At 39.1% G+C, this 23,046-nt stretch overlaps 1 protein-coding gene across 2 annotated transcripts in view; it reads right to left on the bottom strand.

Moving 5' to 3' along the window:
• Positions 1–557: 557 nt before the first annotated feature.
• THEMIS (thymocyte selection associated) overlaps positions 558–23,046 on the bottom strand; it is an 80,956-nt gene continuing 58,467 nt past the window's right edge. The window contains exons 5-7 of one of the 2 annotated variants that reach the window (XM_066179222.1): positions 17,342–17,492; positions 6,814–6,958; positions 558–2,582 (exon numbers count right to left, since the gene is read on the bottom strand). In XM_066179222.1, the coding sequence (XP_066035319.1) occupies positions 2,573–2,582; positions 6,814–6,958; positions 17,342–17,492 (306 nt within the window). In that variant the 3' untranslated portion in view covers positions 558–2,572. Of the gene's footprint in view, positions 2,583–6,803; positions 6,959–17,341; positions 17,493–23,046 lie in introns of those variants that run through there. The other variant, XM_066179223.1, reaches the window with a different exon arrangement.

The raw sequence follows: 23,046 nt of genomic DNA, 5'->3' as shown, positions 1-23,046 counted from the left end.
GCTTCTTTGGAAGCATTTTAAAGGGAAGAATTTCGAGAAAGGGCTGATAAGCCTTTGGGTTTTTTCCCCAAGAGATCCCAAATGCTGATGTAGAATATCTGAAAGAAGCTTTAGGTTTGTTGGGAAAGTTACTGCATCCCACTCTTTTCACACCCATCCTAACACTTATAGTACCTCCAGGACACCTTGTTTTTCCTAGGCTATCTCAGCCACTCCTTATTTGTCAGACTCTCCATGTCCTCAACCATCCTCATGGCCTTTTGCAGGACTCACTGCAGTATGTCTGCATCTTTCTTGAAGCAGGAGCCCAGAACTGACACAGTAGTCCAGATGTGGCCTCACCAGCGCTGAGCAGAGAGAAGAGTCACCTCCCTCTACCTGCTGGCACATCCTGCCACTGCAGCCCAGAAGGCTGTTTGCTTTCCTCTCCTCCTTTCTTCCAAGGAAACTTGGTATTTTCCAGAAGGAAATCAATATCATACCTTTCAGAAATCCAGCAGATGACAACATCACATTCAGTAGTAATGTAAAAAAAAGAGAGAAAAGAATCAATAAAATACAAAAAAGCAAAAAAGAAATTATTTTATTCAAATACCAGGCTGCTGAAACAAATGAGGTTGTTTTGAACTGCCAAGAGACATACAGATTTTTTTAAAAATGCTTAATATGTATTTAAAATACCTACAAGTGATGTGGAAACCAGTTTTGTACACACCTGCAAGCTGTATTAACCAGTGATATGCAAAACACTGTATGCTACATATGTATGGAATCAAAGTACTCTGAGTGCTTCTCAATACTTAAATTGCAACTGATTTTAATGAGGATGAACCTTTATCTTGAATAAATTAATATGAGGCAATATTAAGAAATCCTAAATTAATTTGCATTAGTGAAAATTAATCATTCAGTAGAATTTTAATAGACAGGTCTGAAGACACTTTCCTGCCTGCTTGAAAAGACTTCTGCTTTAAAGTATACTACGGCATTTTTGGAGTCTTTGCTTTCTAACTCCTCAATAGAACAAAAATAGGGTATATTCAGGCTTTCTAAACACATTCCCTTTCTCCACCCTGCTGATTTCTGGATATGCCACTCTGATCAAGCTGCTGTTGACTCTGGAAACCCCTGGCACATCAATTGTGCATTTATACATCAGTTCTTGCGAGTCTTCTCTGAAAATCAAATCACTACCAGAGGGTTATGAACCTATCCTAGGTGGGTAGGAATGGCATGGACACTGATCCTTCAGATCCAGCTTCCGTCTACCATTTGTGGCTGCATTTTTAGCAAATTGCTGAACATAACAGCTTTAGTGTGATTTTAGACATTAGTTGTACAAGTGGTTGTGGAGATGGCAATGCTACATAATTTAGGCACTCCTGGGCCTTGTAGGAGGAGTGGCTTTGCTTTCCAGGGAAAATTACATGTTGTGTAATGGTACTTGTGCTTTTTTCATCATGTGAAAAAGTGGCAGAATCTCGTCATTTCCAGTTTTGAGCCTTAACATAAGACTGGCCAAAGAATTAATGTCCACCTTAGACAATCCTTTATTACTGTAGTGGTTTGAAAGCAAAACAAATGAGAGACTCCAAGTCAGAGATACAATTTAATAGGAAGAAAGGAAAAAAAGTAAAATACAATAGATGCAATAATACAAAAGACCACTGACAGAGTCAAAATACAACCTGAGTAGGGTGATGGAAGCAGTCCAGATGAGGTGGTCTTCCTGGAGCAGTGATCCTGTAGTAAGGTCTGGTAGCTCTATTCCTCTGGGAATCCAGTGGGTAAGGGCCCCCTTTACTATCCCAAACCCCAGATTATATCCAGGTGAGAATGCTTGGTTCCTCCCCCTGGGTGGAGCATCTCACAATGGGATGATGGGTCATGCAGGGGGTCCTTGACGGCCCATTAAACAGAGACAGCTCCCGGAGGGAGTTATCTATGAATCATGGGCAAGGCATCTGATGGGCCATTAACAGAAGATAATGGCCTAGAGGGAGGGGGTCTCGGAAAACACTGCCCCACCTGGATTCAACAGTTCATGAAGATGGTGATAGAATACTTTGTGCACATCCTATACTACAACCCAGGACAATTACCCTTTCCTTCTCAAAAAAACCCCCAACCTAAAACCAAAACCCAAAGGAAGCAACCATGCAGCTGTTTCAGTAAGGGATGTTCCTTTTGCATATGCCCTACAGAGGTTAAGTAAGGGATGTTCCTTTTGCATATGCCCTACAGAGGTTCAGGAAATAACCAGAATTTCAGGTGCAATAAGAATGAAGGATTGGACTTGGCATCGTCCTCTGAATTCACTAATAAATACGTACAGAAGAGCTTTCTCCCTTCAAAGGGTCATGAGACATTAGGTGGTTTGACTTCTTATTTAGGACAAGTAAGCAGTTTAGTTTTGTAGGGGATTATTATAGCTAAATGACAGCCTTGTGTGCTCTTCATGAGTCAAGAAGGACACTTTCATGAGCAGCTTTTTCTACAGTTGCGGTCAATCTTGATGTGTGAAGGACACAGCTTCCTACTTGTTTCCGGTTAATTTCAGAATTATTTTCCTTCAGAAGTCTCTGAAAACAAACAAAACAAAATGACAGGGTGAAACAGGAAATTTTATATTTGGATTTTAAAATTGCACAGGGTGTACAGGTGAATGAGCCCTTGAGTCAAATTAATGGCTGCAAGTTAGAGCTTGTCTGTGCCATAAAATGGTTTGTAAGTACAATTACACAGCTATCCAAAGACTACAACAAAAATATAGCTAATATATGACTCCAACACAGCTATGCCAGCAACTTTGCTTAAGTATGTGAAACCCTTACCAGTAAATTTTTCTTTTACTGGAATAGCTTATGCAGTTTAGGGAAATATTTAACCTACACTGGGCAAAAAGAGCTCATTTAGTCACAGTATAAACTGTGACTCCGTCAAAAAGTTTTCCTAGTTTATCTCCAGTGTGATTACAACCATGGTGCCTCTTGTGTCATATTCTGGTCTGGCATATATAGTAGATGAGATACCTTCCTCTTGGGGAGAGGCTTTCCAAAGGATGTGCCCTGTGACTCATGTAACAGAGCTTCAGGTCTGGAGGGAAGTTAATTAATAATTTAATTAATATTTAATGGCAATATGCCAGTGCGCCAGACCTCACCAGCGGGCTGTGTTCCCAGCTCTGCCAACTCTAAAAACATGTTTGAATCTGCCCTGTGGGGGAATGGTAGGGCTTGTTCCGAGTAAGAAGAACATCTAGAACATCTAGCTAAACATGATAGTCTTCCCTGCCCTAAGGGTCTCTGAACCTACAACTGCTTTGAGACAGGCTGTTTGAAGTCCTGCCTGAGTCAAAGCTAAGACTTGCAGTTCTTAGAGCAGCACACTATTTATTTGCCCCCTCTTGACTCTTTCTTCTCCCTGTAATAATCATTGATTGCAACCTGGAAAAAAACTTCACTTCTTGTATTAGAGAAGAGTGAAAACAGCAGGCAGCTGAAAAATTATCTAACCATGAGAATTAGCAAGGTAGATGATGCTCCCAAATCTGCATTGAAAGTTACTTAGGAAGGGGACTTTCAAAACTGCCAAGAACACAAAACTATGGTCATGGATTTGGGTTCCTCACACCAATATACCCAAGGCTGTAAAATCTGCCTCAACCTTTCACCCAGAGGCTTTTCTATGAAAGAAACAACTCGCTCAGAGGGTCAGTGGCATGACAGCTCTAGAGAAATGCCCTAGAAAAACAGTGCAAAAGGATTAATGAAGATGCACTGGGGTCAGACAGGGTGTTTTTCATTTGTAACACTCTCTCTAAATTTCAAATGAGGTAACCTGCAACTCAGCACAACTAAGGTAAAAAAAATAAAGAAAAAAATTGCACCTTAATGTGTTTCATACAATTTTTCATACAGTTTTAAAAATTGGTACAAATTCAAAATAAAGAAAAATATTTGTCCAAACAAAACCACCTCAACTGTTGAGTTCATGAGAACAGGAAAACACAGCTGTGTAGCTTTTTCATTCCTTACTGCATTTCTCTTTCTTTTCCACTTTTCTTTTTTTTTTTTTTTGTTTCCTATTTAATAAGCACGGAAACTTAGTCAGCTGAGACCATTCCTTTTCTGGCTCATGTGTGCAGTTCATGTCCAGAAAGCAACCTCCTGAAACAGCCTGACAGCAGTACTCATTTTCAGCTCTCCAGGTGGCTGGACCATGTTGTTTCTGTCCTTTTCTAGCCATGAGTTACATGTAGCTATCAGCACTTAAAGACTCTGCCTTTTCTGGTTTTGCTGCTGAATTTTTAGTGGTTGTTGCTGTTCCTGTATACCTCCATTTCATTTTTGGTGTCAGGGACATAAGAGGAGACATTAGAGCAGCACCAGAGTTACTCCAATTCAAAGGTTGCAATGGACCTTCTAGCTTCCCATTTTCTCACATCGAGAAAAGCCACTGTTGATATTTGAAATACTGTCCAAAAGACTGTCAAGCTGATGGCTTTCCTCATTAAAAAAGAAGAAACAACTCATGGCAGCAAAAGGAGAGAAAATTTTCATGCTGAAAAAGCCACACATCTTAAATGCTTCCAAGGTGATGTGGGCTTTTTTTCTTACTTTCTCTTGAATCTTTAATGAAAGGTTAAAATATGTTAATGATGGTTGTTGCTATAGCAAGCTTAGGCATCTGTAGTGAAGTCCCTTGCTTAATTGCTTATTGTTCTGAAGTGATGAGGTCATGTTAACATCATTGACCCTCTGGGCACATTTATTCTATCAAAATTAACATAGCAATGACCTGAGGCAACCCTCTGATCTTTCTTTTTCCCTCCTGCTTAGGGTGAGGACTAGCTTTCTACTAGTATTACCCTAGCATGCTTCAGCCCTGATCATGGAAAGATTTTGAGAGGGACACTGGTGAAACCCTGCAAATAGTATATACTGTTTCTTTTTTAAGGTAGACCTGACTGCTGAGGCTTACTTCTGTATTTCATTAAAACTATTTTTCCTCCTAACGATTCTATTTAAAAGTAACTTAGATCAATCGACTCTATTTTGATAAATCATTTATACCAAATAATTAAAAGTAGATATTAATAAATGACATAAATGTCCTGAGGAAAGGAGGCTCCATGGGTAGGAATGGTTAACTGATGAATTCTTCAAGATCTACCATGATCAGATATTAGGAATTTGACACAGGTGAAAGAGACAATATATTCTGGGGCATTACTATCCTGTATATAAGCCTAAATCAGCTGATTTTGTTATTTTATCTGGCTACATATTTTATAATAAGACTTTTGCCAGTATTAAAGGTTAATTGCATAGGCCCATGTTAAATCCATATTTCCCAAAATGCTCACAAGTGCAAATGTGGAATCTTGATAGAAACTTTATGCGCTAGAAAAAAGCCATAGTGCAGATTTCTGCTGGCTGTGGGAGACCAGCAGGCTGGAGGAGCCACATGCTCCTTGGCTAGCTAATGATTTCAGAGAGTGGATATATCTGTCAGCCATTAAGGACAAAAATTTATGGGATTGCTTTATAAACCAAATATAATTCAAAGAGAGTGATCTCCCTCAAAGCAGCAAAGGTCCTTATCTTTCATATTTTGCTAGTAACCTCAAAGAGGACAACTGATGAAGTGAAACATTGCTTCCATTAACAGGGAATTTAAAGGGCAAGGTGGATAAAGACTTAGAGAAACAGATGCCTCTAAGAGTAGAGTGGAGTGTTATAAACAGATGCTAATCCTCTAGGCTGGCATTGCTTCTTGAAAGTATGCTTTCCCCATAATGCCTATGGTCAGAAGGGATATTTTAGTCAGAAGAGCGCTTAATTCCCTCTTTCTCAGCTTCTTTACATTATAGAACCTCAACAGCATGTGGACTGAGGAAGTAATGTGCGATGGGAAACATGCAACTTAGTTTCATTTTCAGTCTTTTCTGTAACTTTGGAGTCTCTGTGAGCAGGGGGACACACGACAACACACTGCCCTGGATGTCATGTTTCTGAGGGTTTTGAGCATTGCAGAAAAAAACCCACCTTACTTCATATTCACTATGTCACTTAAAACACAGTATGAATGTTGCACATAATTTAAAAATAAATACAAAGTACATATTGAAACTAAATACTTTGTAATAAAATATTTCTTAAAATCTCTGAAACACAATATTTCAAGTTTTCCCTGTGTTTTCAAGGGTTTCTCATCACAAAAGAAGCAATTCAGCCAAACCAAGTGAAATTCATAGAAGGTTCAGCTATGAGTGAAAAGAACTGGGACCACGGTTTCACTCATATCTAGAAAATTTTTCGTCTGCATTTAGCTGGAAATGATGCCTAGAGATTTTTAGAAACAAAGCCCTCTTCACTGGCACTCAAACTCACTGCAGACTGCCAGAGCAGAACCTTGCAGATTTAATGAAAACACAGATAATGCCCAAAAGCCTTTAAAGCATCAAAACAGTCATGCACAACAAGGCATCCACTTCCAGAAAGAGGAAAAGGGCTGCATTCAGAGTACAATAATTTCAGAGCAAATTGGCACAAACCAGAAAAAGCCCTGTGTACTTTTATCCCCAGAACAATGATAGGTACTCCTTTGACAAAGGTGACATGGCTAAGAGGTCACAGGTGGCAGCTCAGAGGAGCCTTTCCTGCCTTACTCACAGGGCATTTCAGCAACAGCAGAAATTACTCAGGGGAAAACCTCTCTTGTTTTGGGAAGTGAAGGTTATCAGCCAGTCTGAAAAATCACTCTGCCTGCACTTGTTTGCATCCACAAGTGATCCCAGCTTATACCCACCTTCTTCCTTTGGAGAGTGAATGCTCATTTCCAATGCTGGTGCCATGAAATACTTTTCTGATGTTTTCAATTATGTTTTCATCAATATAGCTGTAGTCATGCTCTTCTTCCTCTTCCTCTTCCGCCTCATAGTTTCTTGCTAGGCCTGAAAAAATAGCGAAAAATAGCTCTAAGGAAATGGAAGACTCTGCCCTTGGCCTGGAGAGGAAAAATGGTACAATCCAAAAAGACAACATAAAAGCAAAGAAAACAATGTTCTCTTCACATTTATGTTTTTCAGAGATCCTAAATGACTTGCTCAAATCCCTGAACAGTATCTGTGACAGAACAAGAATGAAAATGAGCTGAGTACTTTACAAAAGACTCTTCACTCAAGAATTCCTATTTAAGTTTTTGCATAGGCTTGCACCTCTAAGTGGACCTATGCATGAATAGCATTAAAGTTTATTGAAAGGTTTAGCTGGTGTAATCCCTAACAGCATAAAAGTAGGCAGATAAAATTATCTGACCGTATCAAGAGAAAAGCAGTCCACCTGTCATGAATTGCATGTACCATCCTTACCCCAGATGTCCTCCCATGTTTATGTGTTTCATTGCCGACAAGAGGAACCCTGCAGCAAGGGAACCACAGTGTTACCTTGGAATTTCCTAGAGCCAGAACCCCCAATTGCTTCTTATTTAGAAGGTGATATAACAGAGACAGGGAGTTGAGAATGGCATGAGGTTGAAATGAAAAGTTTTGAAGTGCATTTCCTTACATCCACCTAGACTGGCCTGAAGCAGCACTGAGGGCAAACCTTTCAGAAAGCAGCAGTATTTTCCCACAAGAGTAGAGGCACTCATTGGGGGCCTCCTGGCAGCTCCAGCACTGTGACAGGCTCTACTCTGCATCTGGGTAGTGTAACAACATCACTTTACAGCTCACAGTGGCTCAGGCTGCTGCCAGGAGACCCCAGTGTCTCCTCCCCTGCTTGGGTGGTCCACCACTTCCCTGAGGCTAGAGGAAGCTCTGCAAGTCATGTGGGACCATTGACCTCATAGAACTAATAGGATTGGTCCATGAGTGCCCCATTTCACCCCTCAGAGCCACCCCATTCCTTAGCCCAGCCTGTGGTGGGCAAGAGCCAGGTGGCAATAGCACCAGCTAGAGCTGAGATGACGGTGGTGATATCACCACAGACCCCCTGCCAAGAGCAAATCACCATTAGAGTTTATCAGGAAGTCTTATAGGTTATAGAGCTGAGAGACTACTGTGCTTTTAAAGCCAAAACTCTCACCTGAAATTGGAAACCAGTGTGAAACACTGCTGTGGGTACAGCTGTTCCTGGTTGATTTATTTTCTAGGACACAACCTGAAACAACCTGCTATAGTGTACTATCTGACCTCCCAGCAAGATAAGTTTGTCAAACAGGTCCTTCTTTGTGTGACCAGACTTCTCAAATAAGAATCCTCCCAGTCTTACACTTTCAACCACCATGTGACCCTTCAACAAGAGGGTAACTCCATGATTTCTCAGCAGTCTCTAAACCCCGCTTGTGTTCCTCCTGAGACTCTCCATGACTGAGGTGTCTCTCCCTGAAAACTGGGTAATAGTAATTTCTTTCTGAAGGTGAAGAATCCTTTCCCTTATAGGCTTTTTAAGGCTGAAAATAAATACAAGTTTAATCAAGTGTCTGTCTAATTACACCAGTGTAGAGTTTATCACAGACCTATATAGCTATGAGTCCCCCACTACTGAATTAGCAAAGTATTTCCAGATCTAGGCGCAAAAGGAAAACAAAACTGAAACAAACAAACAAGACAAAAACCAAACCAAAACCTCAAACATATGATTAGAAATGCATGGAAGATCTCACTCACACATGCGGCCACTATCTTGTTAATAAACATTTCCTGGTTTGTAGCTCATTTGCAATTTGGCTGTGCTTGATATCAGTAAAAGCAAACGAATGAATAAATCAGGCAATGAAAAAATAAGATAATCCCTGTGATTCAGCGAGGGAAATATTGTTTGTGCACTTAGACTTGCTAATATGGATATAAGGTACAGATTGCTCATGGATGGCATAGCCAGGCTCTCTCCTTTCCCAAACACATGTAAACAAATTGATACACTTCTAAGCAAGACAGCTCAAGGAGAAAGAGCATTGATGTCATCAGGCCAGACCAAATCACAGCTGTCCCCAGTCCCAAACCTGTTCAGAGTTCCTTTTGAAATGTATATATTTACACTTCAATAAAGCATTAAGCAATGAATGAGAAAAACTGAACAATCCCAGGGGGATTCTGAACATTGAAATCAATGCAATTTTCTTCACTGTTTGAAAAAAATCCATTAGTCTCAACACTGAATTACTGAATCAGATAGGCCTTATCAGTCTGCCAAGAAAACAAGGCTTATGTCATTGTGCTGTCCATCCATCCATCCGTCCGTCCATCCATCCATCCATCCATCCATCCATCCATCCATCCATCCATCCATCCATCCATCTCTTCAGTATTTTACAAGTTTATTTCTGCCAATTTCAGTCAGATTTGAAAAGGAGACAGAAGTCTCACTGTGGTTACAAAAGCTAGAGTTGAATTAGTTCCCCTATTGAAAGAGAAGCATGCAGAACACAGCTGTTATCCACTCCATTTGGCAGCAGACAGCAGGTTAAATCAGCGTGTGCATATTGGTTGGCCACTCAACACACACAGAGCTCCAGACCTGCTCTTTTCCTTTTGATAGGAACACTGTAAGGAGAGTTTTGGTTATTATCAGGAAAGACAGAGAGGAGCATCAGGGGACAACAGTCCTGAATACTTATTAAACCAAATTTCATTAATTCTGCTCTTCCTGGAACAATTTGTATAATTATATTTGCCTTTATAGTGGAAGGCTAGTGCTCTGCAGACTAAACATTTCCATTAATTTCAATTTTATCCTCAAGCGAGTAGGCTATATTGGCTTTTTCTTGGAATATATTTTACCATTTTCACAAATTTCGAGGTCGGAAATGGTTGTCAAAAGTCTCCATTTTGCCCTTCCTCAAAAGGTAGGCAACAGAAGTGACCCAACTCATCAAGATCCGTGCTTGAATGAAACAAGTGCTAGGGATCCCTGACTCATGTACATGTACAACTCTGCACACCTAAATGCCTCTACATGTGTGACCATAACACAGTTTTATAGCTATGGTAAATACTTCAGATCAGTTTTAACACTGCATAAATTAATGCTCAGCCACACACCATTTATTGTTTATTTATGCCTTACTTGAAAAAAATAGTTGTGAAATATTCTGCATAATATTATTATGAGCTCAACATGGTAGAACCACATCATTATTTCTGCACATCAATTTAGTGAAAATGCACAGAACCAAAGGCATATGCATAAACCAGGCATTTTTATGAACAGCAGCATTTTGTTTGCTGTGAGCCTGGTTCTGATGCTCCTCTGTGCTAATGAGAACTAATTCCTTAGGGAGGGCTGCTGAAAGCTGATCAGTGATTGAAGAATCAGAGCCCATAAAAGTAATGGACTATTCTTTGAGCTGATATCCATCAACCATTACTTCATGTGATGATGTAGCATATCTTTAAAAAATGTTAAGTGCCACAATCAAAGTATTTCACAGAAACTATAATAAACTGTAGGGTTTCATTTAATCTATGGGCAATATTTATCTCCCTCTGGAATTTCCTAAACTAATGTTTGGAAAGGATTAGTCTTAATTTCTTTTAAAAAATCTTAAATTTGCTGAAAGAGACAACTGTTGACCTCTTTCACTGTCTTTTTATTTTTACATATTTTTTTGTCAGTTTTTTTTTTTCTAGTCTGTCTTGCTGGTTTTATTGAACTTTTCTGAGACCTAGTTTCCACTGTTTCACTACTGCCTCATATAAAATAAGTCCCTGATGTGACAACAGCTCTTGCAGATCAGAAATGGTTGCCACAAGTTTTAAACAATCTCATACTTCTTGCCTCATCAGAAGTTCCTGCAAGAGGATGCAGAGCAGGGCACAGGGCCACCATCAGAGATGTTCAAGTGCTGCTCTGCACAGGACTTGGGGAGCAGAGCCAGGCAGCACTGCCAGAGAGTGGGAAAGGGCACTGACATGAATATCCTTTGGTTTAACTACACATAACGCTGCCATACCTCCTCCTTGCAGCCACCTAAGCTACTGCCTGAAATCTCTGAATATTACTGCAATTAAAATCAGTCATATCTAATAAACCAGTGAAATCAGAAGGATTCATAGCCTGTGCTTTCTTCCCCCTCCTGTAAAACAAGTTAGAGTTTGGTTGAGGGCAAAGTTGATTGGAAACATTTTACTGTAATTTACTAAAGTATACTCACATCCTATAAAATGGTATGATCTCCATATTTTAAGTAATTTTCTTCTCTTTTAAAACGCTTACCTGAGAAGATGTGTCAGCCAAGGATAAATTTTGTGTTTACAAAAAAATTTCTTTATGAAAATGCAAGAAGTTTTTTGGTTTCTTTTTTTTTTTTTTTTAAAAGAAAATTACAAAACTATGGGAGCCAAAGAATCTAATATCAGTTTTTCCCTTATCAATGACTGAAGCTGAGTGGTGAAGATGGAGAGAGTTGTCACACACACATATGAGAAAGAATTCCTAATTCATATTGCTTATTCCCATGCACCTAGTTCAGAACACTAATACAAAATGCCTGTGAGGTGACATCATTAAAAAAAGAGCAGCTTTTCTTTTTTTTTCAAAATAATTCAGAATTCTACAATTTGCTTTAAGTATTTTGGGATAATTATCTTTAATTCATTTTAATATTTGTTTTAGAGCACAGTTCTATGGTCAAATATGTTGTCTTAACTAATGGGAGAGCAAGCTACAGGGGCAGAAATTTCATAAACCATCTTTGAAAATTTAGTAGACATATGTGCGTCCTAAAGCACAAACAGAAGGCCCAATCCTCTTTTTCTTTCTTCAGCCCACTAGCCTCCTAAATCAAGTGACTAAAGACAGAATTTATAAATACCTTTCCTAAAATATCCTGGCATCAATGAACAAAATCAGCATAAACAGTTTTGTTGCAGACTGTAACTATTCCAGAAACCTACTCCATGAACAAGAAGATTACGTAGTATTATAGAAATTCCACTTAGAATAAATTTCAAGGATAAAGAAAAACTCATACAGCAGACTTCTGATAAGGGTTATTATCCTGCAGATATTGCTGCCATTTTTAATTTATTCAAACTCAGTCAAATATAGGAAAATAAGATAATATCTTTAGTGGCCTTTTCAGGTTTAATTGCAACAGAGGAAGAAGGTTCCATTCCTTAGAAACAAGCGAAGTCGCAGGGGAAACCCCGAAATAATGAAAGGAAGTCGACAGAGCAAACGCAGGTCCGATCAGCATGATTACTGCTACGTTTCTCCTTTATTCTGTGTAAGATGGCAGGTTTTATACACTCTATATAGTTTACACTTCCAGATACATTCTCATTGGTACATGGCACAGGAACGAATGCAAACAGCCATTGTTCAATAAACTGTTTAAGATAGCTACTATGTCCACACCAATTACTATACTTGTTAACTACTATGAAACCCTTTGACCCTAGCAACACCTTAAGTAAAAATTTCTAATGCGACACACACTTGGCACTATTTTCTATCTGCGCCACAAGCCTCTACAGGCCTCAGGATGAGGCCCAGTCTGGGTGATTCAATTATAGTCCATATCTGCTACAAACAAGGATAATAAATCCTATCTTTATTAGCATGAACCCTGTAAAGAAAGACAATAGAGGCTTTAAAATGGAGAAAAAAGTGTTGTTTTTCTTTTCAAAATTATCTGGCCTTTGGTAAGAAATTACAATTGTCTCTGTAACAAGGGGGGTTTTTGAGAGTACTGATTCGACATCCTTATTAGGAATTTGAAACAGGCTGGTGCTTTGGAGGGTGGCTTAACATTCATCAGTAGAAGTTTAAAGATTAGTCAGTGAATGGTGCATTTCCTCCCACTCAAAACCCACAGGAGTGTGTCTGTGTTATTAGTCTTGACATATTTTCTAATCCATTATCTTTAGAATTAGCAGAGCATAGTACACCCTCTGGAACAGGCAGGCTTGCTGCATGCAGCAGTGGACTCATGGGGATTCCTTGGCTGGCCAGGAGGAACTGTTCCATAATCTAATCCACTCTCCTGTATAATTCTGCAGTTACCTTTTAATCAAACCAAATAATTTAGGACTATACTAACATACAACTTTCAGAAAAAAAAATTTAGCTTTGATTTGGGTATGTCAGCATGCAATCCATCACTGTTCTTTGGGCAGGGTTACATCTGCCTAGCTCAAACTCACACTATACTCCAATTTGGACAGAGTTGGTAAAGGGATATATTCTAAGGCAATCAAACAAGAAGCAATTTCCTAGTCTTGCAAAAGAAGTATCATTATGATATTGCTTCATGATTTTCTGTGTGCATACTAAGAGAGGTACTAGGAGTTTGTTTGGAAACCTCAGTAACAAAAGCTATCCTTTATCTGGTGTTCCATGAGTAGCCTAAGCCAAAAGAGTAAATAGGATGAAATTCGAATTTACTAATTGCAATTTTCATGAGAAATGAGGCAGGAGACCTGTGACTGATGAGCTTTTGAATCAGATACATGACTAAGAGCTCAGATAGATGGAAAGAATTAGTGCTGCAGATCCTTGCAGTACCAGAATCATGCAAACCTTCAGCAGTCCTAACACCATTTTTTTCCTCCAATACTCTTGGTCAGACACCTGAAGCTATCTGCAAAGCATGGATCTCCAACCATAAACTCATGGAAATACATAGGAAAAAATAAGCCTGACTGATAGTTAAAGTTTAAAAGAAAAAGGTCTGCTAGAAGCAGGAGGAGTGAAGTCATCAATCTACCATGACTACTGTGATGTGTGAGTCTAAACCAGAAGAAAACCAAACTCTGCTTTCACAGAAGGGATGTCACAGCAGATATTAGGATCTTGATGGAATGAGGGCCAAAGGAAATAGATAAAGAACAGTCAAGAAAAGATATTTTCAAACCTGAAAAAGGCCCTAGAAAAAGCATTCTTCTCAGTTAGATTTTTTCAGAATTAAGAATAAATAAAGAATTGGCTAAGATAAACAGTTCATGCCAGAAACTGGAAAATCACAGTAAAAATCAAGTGCTTTTTGAGATTCTGGAAAAGGTTTGTGTCCCATACAAATAAGACAATGGAATGGACAAAAGACTAATGCTACTGTCTCTGAATGAATTAGGAGAGAATAGGCAGGCAGACTTCAAGCAGGGCAGATGGGACAGTCAGTGATACTGAATCATTACACCATGGTGCTGAAATATGTTCAGTAGAAGCTCCAAACCCAGAACTGTTGCAAAAAGTCCAAATCTGTTTTCTGGTGTCCAGAACCACAAACTGCATGAGCTAACAAGCAGCGTGAAGGAGAAGGGGGAAATTTTGCTGGCACCATGGGTAACAGAGGCAGCCCTCTGCCTAGGGACAAGTGAAGAGCCTCCTGAGAGTTTTTGGGTCAGGATTTAGTGGAGAGACCAATATGAGTGAAGTTGTAGGTGCCTACTACAGACACAGTGATTCATTAATGGAACAGTTGATGGGAACGAGCTTTCCTTAGTAAGTTTGCAAAGGAAGGAGCAGCTGAGATGGTTGTGCTACCATCCGAAGGGACATGAACAGGCTACAGAACCAGACAGAGAGGATTTTCATGAAGTTCACTGAAGGAAAATGCAATACCTGGGGAAGATTAAGCCTATGCACCAACACAGCCTGGGGAAAAATAACTGAAAAGCAGCTTTGCCAAGGAAAACATTGGAGTCATGGAAGACAAGTTGACCATGCTCCAGCAACGTGTCCTTGTGGCAAAGCAGTCCATCACCTTAGGCAAAGTGATACCAGCAGAGATCCTTGTCCCCCTGATCAGCACTGGTGAGAGCACGCCTGAAGTTTGGGTCCTGATCTGGGCTCCCAATACAAGAGGGACATGGATGTTCTGGAGCAAGTCCAGCAGAAGGTCACAAAGGTGATCAAGAAGCTGAAGCATCTAAAATAGAAGGGGAGCCTGAGAAGGCTGAGACTGCTCAGCCTGGTGAAGAGAAGGCTCAGGGAGGATTTTATCACTGGGTATCAGTACCTGATGGGAAGATAGGAAGAAGATGGAGACAGATACTTCTCAGTGATGCCCAGTTACAAAAGAAACACAGGCAGTAACAAATATCCTCACAGTAGGAAAATGGAAAGATCAAGTGACTTCCCAGTCCTGTTATTGAGCTGAAGCCTTAGTAACAGTGGATCCATACTGCTTTTCTCAGCCAAGGGATCTCAGTTTAGAAACTGCTGTACAGTTCCCATAACAGGCACAGGAAGTGACTCTATGACTTCACCTTTTGCACAAACTGAGAAGCTGAGTTCAGAGAAATATTTGAAGACTCTTCACGATAAAGGCATTTTGAGAATTAAACCTGTGTGATGCTTCCTGTCTGTGAGGAGTCTAGGTCAATGAAGTTAAACACCTACTCAAGCATGGACTTCTGTGCTTGTGAATAAGCCAGCCTTCAGCATAAGTTTAATGTCTGCCTTCTTCCTCAAAGAAACCCTGGTCACATTATCTTCAAGTGTGTCCTCTCTGCCTCCCATGTCTCCCTCATCCCACAGAGACTAACCCATGCAAGTGATCCAATTAATCCCTGTAGTGTGGACAATGGTTTTCAAAGTCAAGCCTCAGTGATTTAGAATAGGTGCCCTTGACAAAAAATGAGTACCACGTTAACTTATGTTGGTATTACTTTTTTGGGGGGGTTTTAAACTGAGGATACTGTCCTTTGTAGCTGCTAACATGTAAGCTTCACCAAGTACCCCTATAAAATCTAATCCAATCATTAAACAGTGACAGAACAGAGCCTGAAAAGAGATTTTTCTAAGTCGAAAAATAAATCTGGAATTTTATTTCAAAACTGCCAGATACCAAAATATTGTGCTGGTTTTGGCTGGGGCGGGATTAATTCAATTCACAGTGAGTAGTACAGGGCTGTTTTGGATTTGTGTTGAACACAAGGTTGATAATATGGAGGGGTTTTCCATGCTGTAAGGGCTTTTTTTTATGAGTAGGGCTTGCACAGAGCCAAGGGCTTTTCTGCTTCTCACACTGCCATGGCTGGCAAGGGAAGTTGGGGTGCACCGGAGTTTGAGAGGAGACACAGTTAACACAGGTGAGCCAAACTGACCAAAGGGATAGAGGAAGGAAGATGGGGACATTGGAGTGATTGAGTTTGTCCTCCTGAAACACTATTACACCTGACGGGGCCCTGCTGTCCTGAAGATGTCTGAACCTGCCCATAAAAAGCAGTGAATTAATTCCTTGTTTTTCTTTGTTTGTGTGAGTGGCTTTTGCTTTCCCTGTCTTTATCTCAACCCACAAGTTTTCTGGCTTTTGCCCTTCCAGTTTCCCCCTCCCATCCTGCTGGTGGGGGGAATGAGCAAGCAGCTGTGTGAGGCTTGGCTGTTGGCTGGGGTTAAACCACATCACTTTCAATTATCAGTCCCCAAATAATCAATTTCCACAGCAATAAGGATTAGTGAATATTCAACATGACACTGTAATTCATCTCCAGAAAAATTGTTTATGTAGCTTTTAGAAGTTTCAGTACACATAGTTTCAAATAGAAAATCCTGATTAAAAGTCTTACACACTGAATGACTAGAAAAAAAAAGAGGAATTTATAGGAAGTTCTTCTCTTGATACGAATTATTAGTTAACAAATGCTATGAGGATGAATATTTGTGCTTTAGTATTCCAAATATTCTAGTGTTGTAATTAATGTGATTTGTTCACATTTCAAATATAACCTGTGACTGAGAGATTAATGAAATCAATTAATTTTTAACTGCAAAGTTGATATATATATATATATAATAAATTTGGATTAATTGTCTTGTCATCTGGCTTTCCAACTTCAGCATGGTTCATTTCTGAAAAAGGGAAAACTTGAAAGATAAGTAGAAAAACTAGGGATCTATCAAAATGATGGTAAATACAAACTAATAGAGACTTTAAAAACAATTATTGGTCAAGTAATTTACTCATTATAATTTTGTTCTTCAAAATACAAAAGCATGAGTTGAAGGCATCTCCATATCTTAAATGTAAATGGCTTTCTCATCTTAAAACATTTTGGGATAGGTATTCTTTTAATAACAGATTATGTGTAAGCATCACTCTAAAGCAAAAGGACTGCACACGTTTTCCAATCGTCTGTTCCTAAAAACCACTGAATATTCATGCTGCAGTGTCAAACAGAGTTTAATACCATGCTGCTGCTGAGAGCTTGGATGAATTTGCCTTACGGCATTTATGGGAGAAGAACAGAAAGGTTCACTTTTCATCCCTTTTTGCCTCGGCCACAGATTCCAAGTGAAATCACACAAGGTACTCCTGTATGTCAAATTTTCATTAGGGCTGGGGTCAAGCTTTGTTTTATTAATAGCTCAAACCATAAGGCTTAACTGACCTTTAGTCACAGTGGTTTCCACTAGCGTAGCTTTTCCAGTCATGTCCTTATTCTCATGATGCACCAAATCATTTTGACAACTAACTTGCAATTCCGAAACATCAGCAGCTTGGTCTGAACACAATTTCTTGGTGGTGCCTGTGTAGAAATTCTGAAATTAGATAGAAGAGCACATTAACTTTCCATGTAAATTGTTATTCCAAACTGATAGCACATGCAAGAGCAACATTCTTTGGGTTACTTCTGTGAATTTTAACTACAGATCTTTCTGTTTGTCAAAGTCATCAATGACATTTACCACAGACCTTGTCTTTCAGGCATGTACATCAGAAAATAACATGACCAGGAGGCACTCTAGGTGAAAAGATTAGCTCTAAAACACATCTCCAGTCTTTCTTTTCCTTTTTATTTTTGGCTATATGGTGTCACACAAGCAAAAAGAGATTTATGTATCCCTTTTGGTTGATTCAGATTACTTTCTGATTAACTATTTTTATTGTATCGACTGTTCATTTAATGTGTTCTGTTACATATTACATCACAAATTCATATAAAGTCTGACATTTCAATTACATTTACCAGTAGCATTCACAGAGTAGTATAGTTAGATGATGGGAACAGACAATTATGGTGTTATTAATTATAGTTTTATTACATTGGGGAAAGTAAGTTAGATGGCTGCAATATTTGCATCCCTTGAAATTCAAGCTTCATACATACCTTCCCGTAATTATGTTGTTGTATTTTTAATTCTGAGGTATTTATGTCGTAAATACTTTCAGTCAAATACATATTTTTAGCTGTGTAAGTAACAGTCAATTAAAAGTGTCAAAAATATATCTTTGGTGAAGCTCTACAGTAGCTGCAGTGAAGGTACAGACCAATTGCAATCATTATTCCAGACTATATATTTTAGGAAATAATCAGTATAGATTTTCCATTCAAAATCAAATGCAGATTTTTCCTTAGCAATGACAAAGCCTGTCCTATTCAGAGAGATAAGGTCATGTTGGTAAATCTGACATTAGCTACACAGTAATAGGATTTGATCTTTTCAGAATCAACCCACAATTTGCAAAAGTGCAACACAAGCCCACATTTTACAACAATTTGCCCCTTTAGGAAAAAAAGATATCAGCTGGCAACAAAAGAAGTCACTGGTAATGAAAATAGAAAATTTGGAAAGGTTTATTAAGAAAAGAAGATGAGGATGAAATCTTTAAAACACAGGGATGGTTTTGCCCAGTGGGTGGGTCGCAATACTACACAAGTGGAAGACCCTTATTTTTCAGTTAGAGGAGTCTATGGTACTTTTCTCCTTTTTCTTAAAAAAACCCAAAACCCCACAAGATGGATCCACAGGGGTCAGTTGAATGACAGTATTCAATGCACGTTTGTGCTCCATAGGTCATAAAACACTGGGTAACGCTCACCTTGGTTGCAAAAGAGCCTCTGAGGCCCAGCAAAGCTGTAAGCAGTGATGTAATTCACTAAAAATTCAGGCACTTGTAAAAAAGAAATTCAGCTAAGAAATATTTTGCAAAGAGGACAGAAATGTCAGAAGAAATTCTCCACAGCGAAGAGTTAAAACAACCCAATGGAAAAGGCACTGTTCAAACTAGGACTGTGCTCAGTGTGTTAAGGAATAGGTTCACTGAGGCTACAGGGTCTTTAACTTTCTTTCACCAGGAGGGCATGGACTTTCTTTCATCTCTTTTTCTTGATCTTCTGCACCCAAACATGTCTGTATACCCCACCTGTTTGTTGCCTGACTGCTCCAATTATATGAACACTCACTTTATAAGCAGTTATTGAGAAATGTCCACCTTCTGCTTGGGGAAAATAAATGCCTAAATTACCAGGTTTCAGAGTTGCCATTAAACTAGTCCCATCCTTGGTATCAGTCATACCTCCTTATCACAAATTAATGGTCTTGGGAGGGGTAAGGTAACTATTATTCACAGGAAGATTAGTCCTGTGTTCCAGTTGTTTGGCATACTTATCACACAGAAAACTTTCACATAATGGTCAACTTTCAGGGAAGAATAGAAACTTAATTTAAGCTATAGATATATAAAAAAAGAAGTTGCATTTTGGGTTTTGTTTTAAGCATGAATTGTCTTATTTTCTAGTCAGCTCCTTATTTACCCTATTAATACTAAAAATCAATGTAATGTATGAGTATGTTGAGTTTATTTATTTTGCATTGCCTTAACTAATTAAAAACAGGCCTTGGTATCAAACCAGAAAGATCCCCTCATTAAGAAAAATGTATCTGGAATTTGTGCTAATCTTATAATTCATCAGCAAAACCACAAACTGTGAAAAAATAGCTACCTGGGGCACCTTGTAAACAAATTAAAATATGCAAACCTCAAACATTTAAAAACAAATAGGATTACAGAAAATGATGTGTCACATCACTTTATGCTGAAATATGATAGCATTTTAACATCCTTAATAGGACTATAGATATCAATTATACTAGAGGCCAACAAAAATAAGTTGCTTTTTAAAACTATATAACAAAGAAGACTTACAGTTGTATTTCAAAGACTTGGAAAACTTGACAACACAGAATTTCTATCTAGGCAGAGTCATTGTTCCACTAATTTAAAGAAGTCAGGATATCAGCCATGATTTTCAGTCATTACTGCCAGAAAAAACATGAATTCAATTAAAAACTCATAATCTGGGCTGCAGTCATTTGTTTTAAGAGACTACTGATGAGGAAACCCCAAATCTCAGCGTCTGGAAAATAAAACCAACACCTACAGGTGCATGATCTAAAAATTTTACAGCAATGGCTAAGAATTGCCCATGACATCTTCAGGATTGCTTGCTGTTCAGGAACACTCAGGAATCAAAGCATGAAGCCATAAAGGTGAATGGGTCTAAATGCGCACAGTCTTTCTCAGGAAACAGGAGGTGTTACGTCAAACAGGATAAACACAAAAAAGTGTGAGAGCTAAGGTGAGAACTAAAGGGCTGGAGATGCATCACTTTAGTAAGAACAGAAGTGTCATAATTCTACAGAAGCTGTAAATGAGTGCAGTGTTTGTTGAAGGTGCACGAACTGAAAAGATTGCAGAAACAAACTGAGTAAGGGATTTGAATTAGTTTCCCTTGATCACCTGAAGAGTTTGATGCACTGCAGCTACGTGTGTGTGTGTGTATGTGTGTACATGAGATTTCTACTCTGCAAGGAAGACAAGCTCTGCTTGTCTGCTCCAGAAGCAGTGAAATTTGACAATAGTTCTTATGAGAGGCACTGGACAAATAGTAATGTTTTCCATATCTACAGCCACAGTTGCACAAAGCCTGTTCACAATATGCTGATTTCCCCTACAACATAGGTGTCTGCTCTCATCCTCTTCTCGCAGCTGTGTTCTCGTCTGACTTAAAAAATTTGGGCTATCAACAATTGTATTCACATGAATATTTTTTTCATTACTGTGTCTAATTGTTTTTTAAACTCATTTACATTTCTGTTATCAGTATCACGTGGCAATGAGTTCCAGAGTTTATTTCTGCACTGAAATCTACTTTATGTTGTGAGGTTTCTTTTTACTGCCCTGACTCATGATTTCATGCTGGTGCTGTAATTCTTCTCCATTAATTTTCTGCAATCATTTAGATTTTTACTCTTTTTCTTGAGTCACCTCATCTTTAGGCAGAAGTGTTTCTGGTCTTGTATCTTTCCCCTTCCAGGAGTCAAATTATAACTCCTGATGCACTGACTCTGGAAATTCCTGCTCCTTTGCAAGATACAACCCAAAAATACTGAAGGCAATCCCTGTCCCACGCATGCTTCAGACAGCAGTATTTGGACAGCAGTATTTGGTCACAAATACTCAATCAATGAAATAGCACCGAAGTTCTTAACAGAAAAAACCCCAAAGCCCCATCCAACCAACCAACCAACCAAAAAAACCCACCAAAAAAACCCCCACAAAAACCAACAATAACAGAACCACAAAACAAACAAACAAAAAATAACCCCCATCCTCTTCCCACTTTGGAGGTGTCCAGCAAAATTATTGTAACCACTGAGATAGAACGAAAGAAGGAGAAGCTCTTAGAGAAAGTAAGAAAAAAAATCTTTTAAATCTGATTCCAAAAAAAAGAAAATAATTCATGTTCATAATACACATTATTGTTTGGTTGCTTTTTTAAAGGAAAGAACACCCCAACAGCATCTAGAACATTCAGAATAAAGAAGGAAACAACATTTGTTTAAAGTACAGAAAAATGTGGGAGTAAATATGAAACCAACAGCTGTCACAATCTCTGAAAATGTGGTGAGAGATGTAGTAGCATAAACCAATCTGACAAAACTATGCTTTTCCAGACTGAAAGTCAAGCTGTTACGTGATTACGAGTGACTCTAGTGAAGAGGAGTACTCATTTGCTGGAGCAATCAGTGCTGGACATGTCACTACACCTTTGGAGTACATTATTACAAGTCAACCATGCTAGTAGATACAGAACATAAACCTTTTACTGCAATCTTTAAAAACAACTTGGAGTGGCAGTATTTACATCCATCAGAAACCCAAGCCAAAGCTCCAGATCCGTATTTGTTGCTTTGGCATAACTGCATGGGTATACTTATCTCTAAAATGCTTAATTGCTGCACGCACCTTTCCACCAGAAGAAAAAATATATACATAGAATGAAAGTGTGATGAATGATTTTGCTGTCCAAACAGAGACAAAAAAGACAATTTTATCCCCACAAGCTGCATACAACAGTTCTACAAGAGTCACACAGCACTGTATTCACTGGGAAGCCCAAACCAGGCTGGATGAAGTTTTAGTTTTAAATATTTTGAAGAGTATTTCAAGGAAGTTGTGAGAGAGGGTGGTAGAGAGAGACAGTATTCATAGTTGCTGATTTATAAAGATGACTTCATGAACTTCAGAACCTACAGAATTACAGCCTGTCTATATCATTTTGCTCCCACATTCATTTTATCTGCATGACTTTCTGCAGGGACAGTTTGGAACTACAGAGGGTCAGAAAATAATCACGGATTTTGTTTCCCGTGAAGTATCAGCCAGAGTAAATGCTACCAACATTCAGAGCCTTAGACCATCCTGAGTCACAGACTTGAATTACTTTCAGGTTGGAAGAGCTTACATTGGAGTACATTCTGGAGCAACTACATTGGTCAGATTTACACCAATTCTCATCATCAGGTGATCCCTCCTCTATTCCACTCTGGTGGAACCCCATCCAGTACTGCATCTAACTCTGGAGCCCCCAACATAAGAAGAACATAGATCTGCTGGAATGGGCCCAGAGGAGGACCACAAACATGATCTGGAGCACCTTTCCTATGAAAATAGGCTGAGAGCACGGGGGTTGTTCAGCCTGGATAAGCGAAGGCTCTGGGGAAACCTTCTAGCAGCTTTTCAGTACCTAAAGAGAGCTTACAGTAAAAAAGAGGAAGGTCTTTTTATTAGGTAGGGTATTGATAGGACAAGGGGAGGGGTTTTAAACTGGAAGGTCTAGATTAGATTTGAGGAAGAAATTATTTTCTGTGAGGGTGATGAGGCACTGGCTTGGGTGGCCCAGGGACACTGTGGGTGGCCCATCTCTGGAAGTGTTCTAGACCAGGTTGGAATGCGGCTGGTCCAAGGGAAAGTGTTCAGCCCATGGCAGCGGGTTGGAACTAGATTATCTTTATGGCCACTTCCAAC

This window comes from Chamaea fasciata, unplaced genomic scaffold (assembly GCF_029207755.1).
Source record: "Chamaea fasciata isolate MVZ Bird 193981 ecotype frontalis unplaced genomic scaffold, bChaFas1.0.hap1 SCAF_3, whole genome shotgun sequence".
NCBI classification, from domain to species: Eukaryota; Metazoa; Chordata; class Aves; order Passeriformes; family Sylviidae; genus Chamaea; species Chamaea fasciata.
The sequence above is the reverse complement of the archived record's forward strand: the minus strand, read 5'-3'. Positions and strand labels throughout refer to the sequence as shown.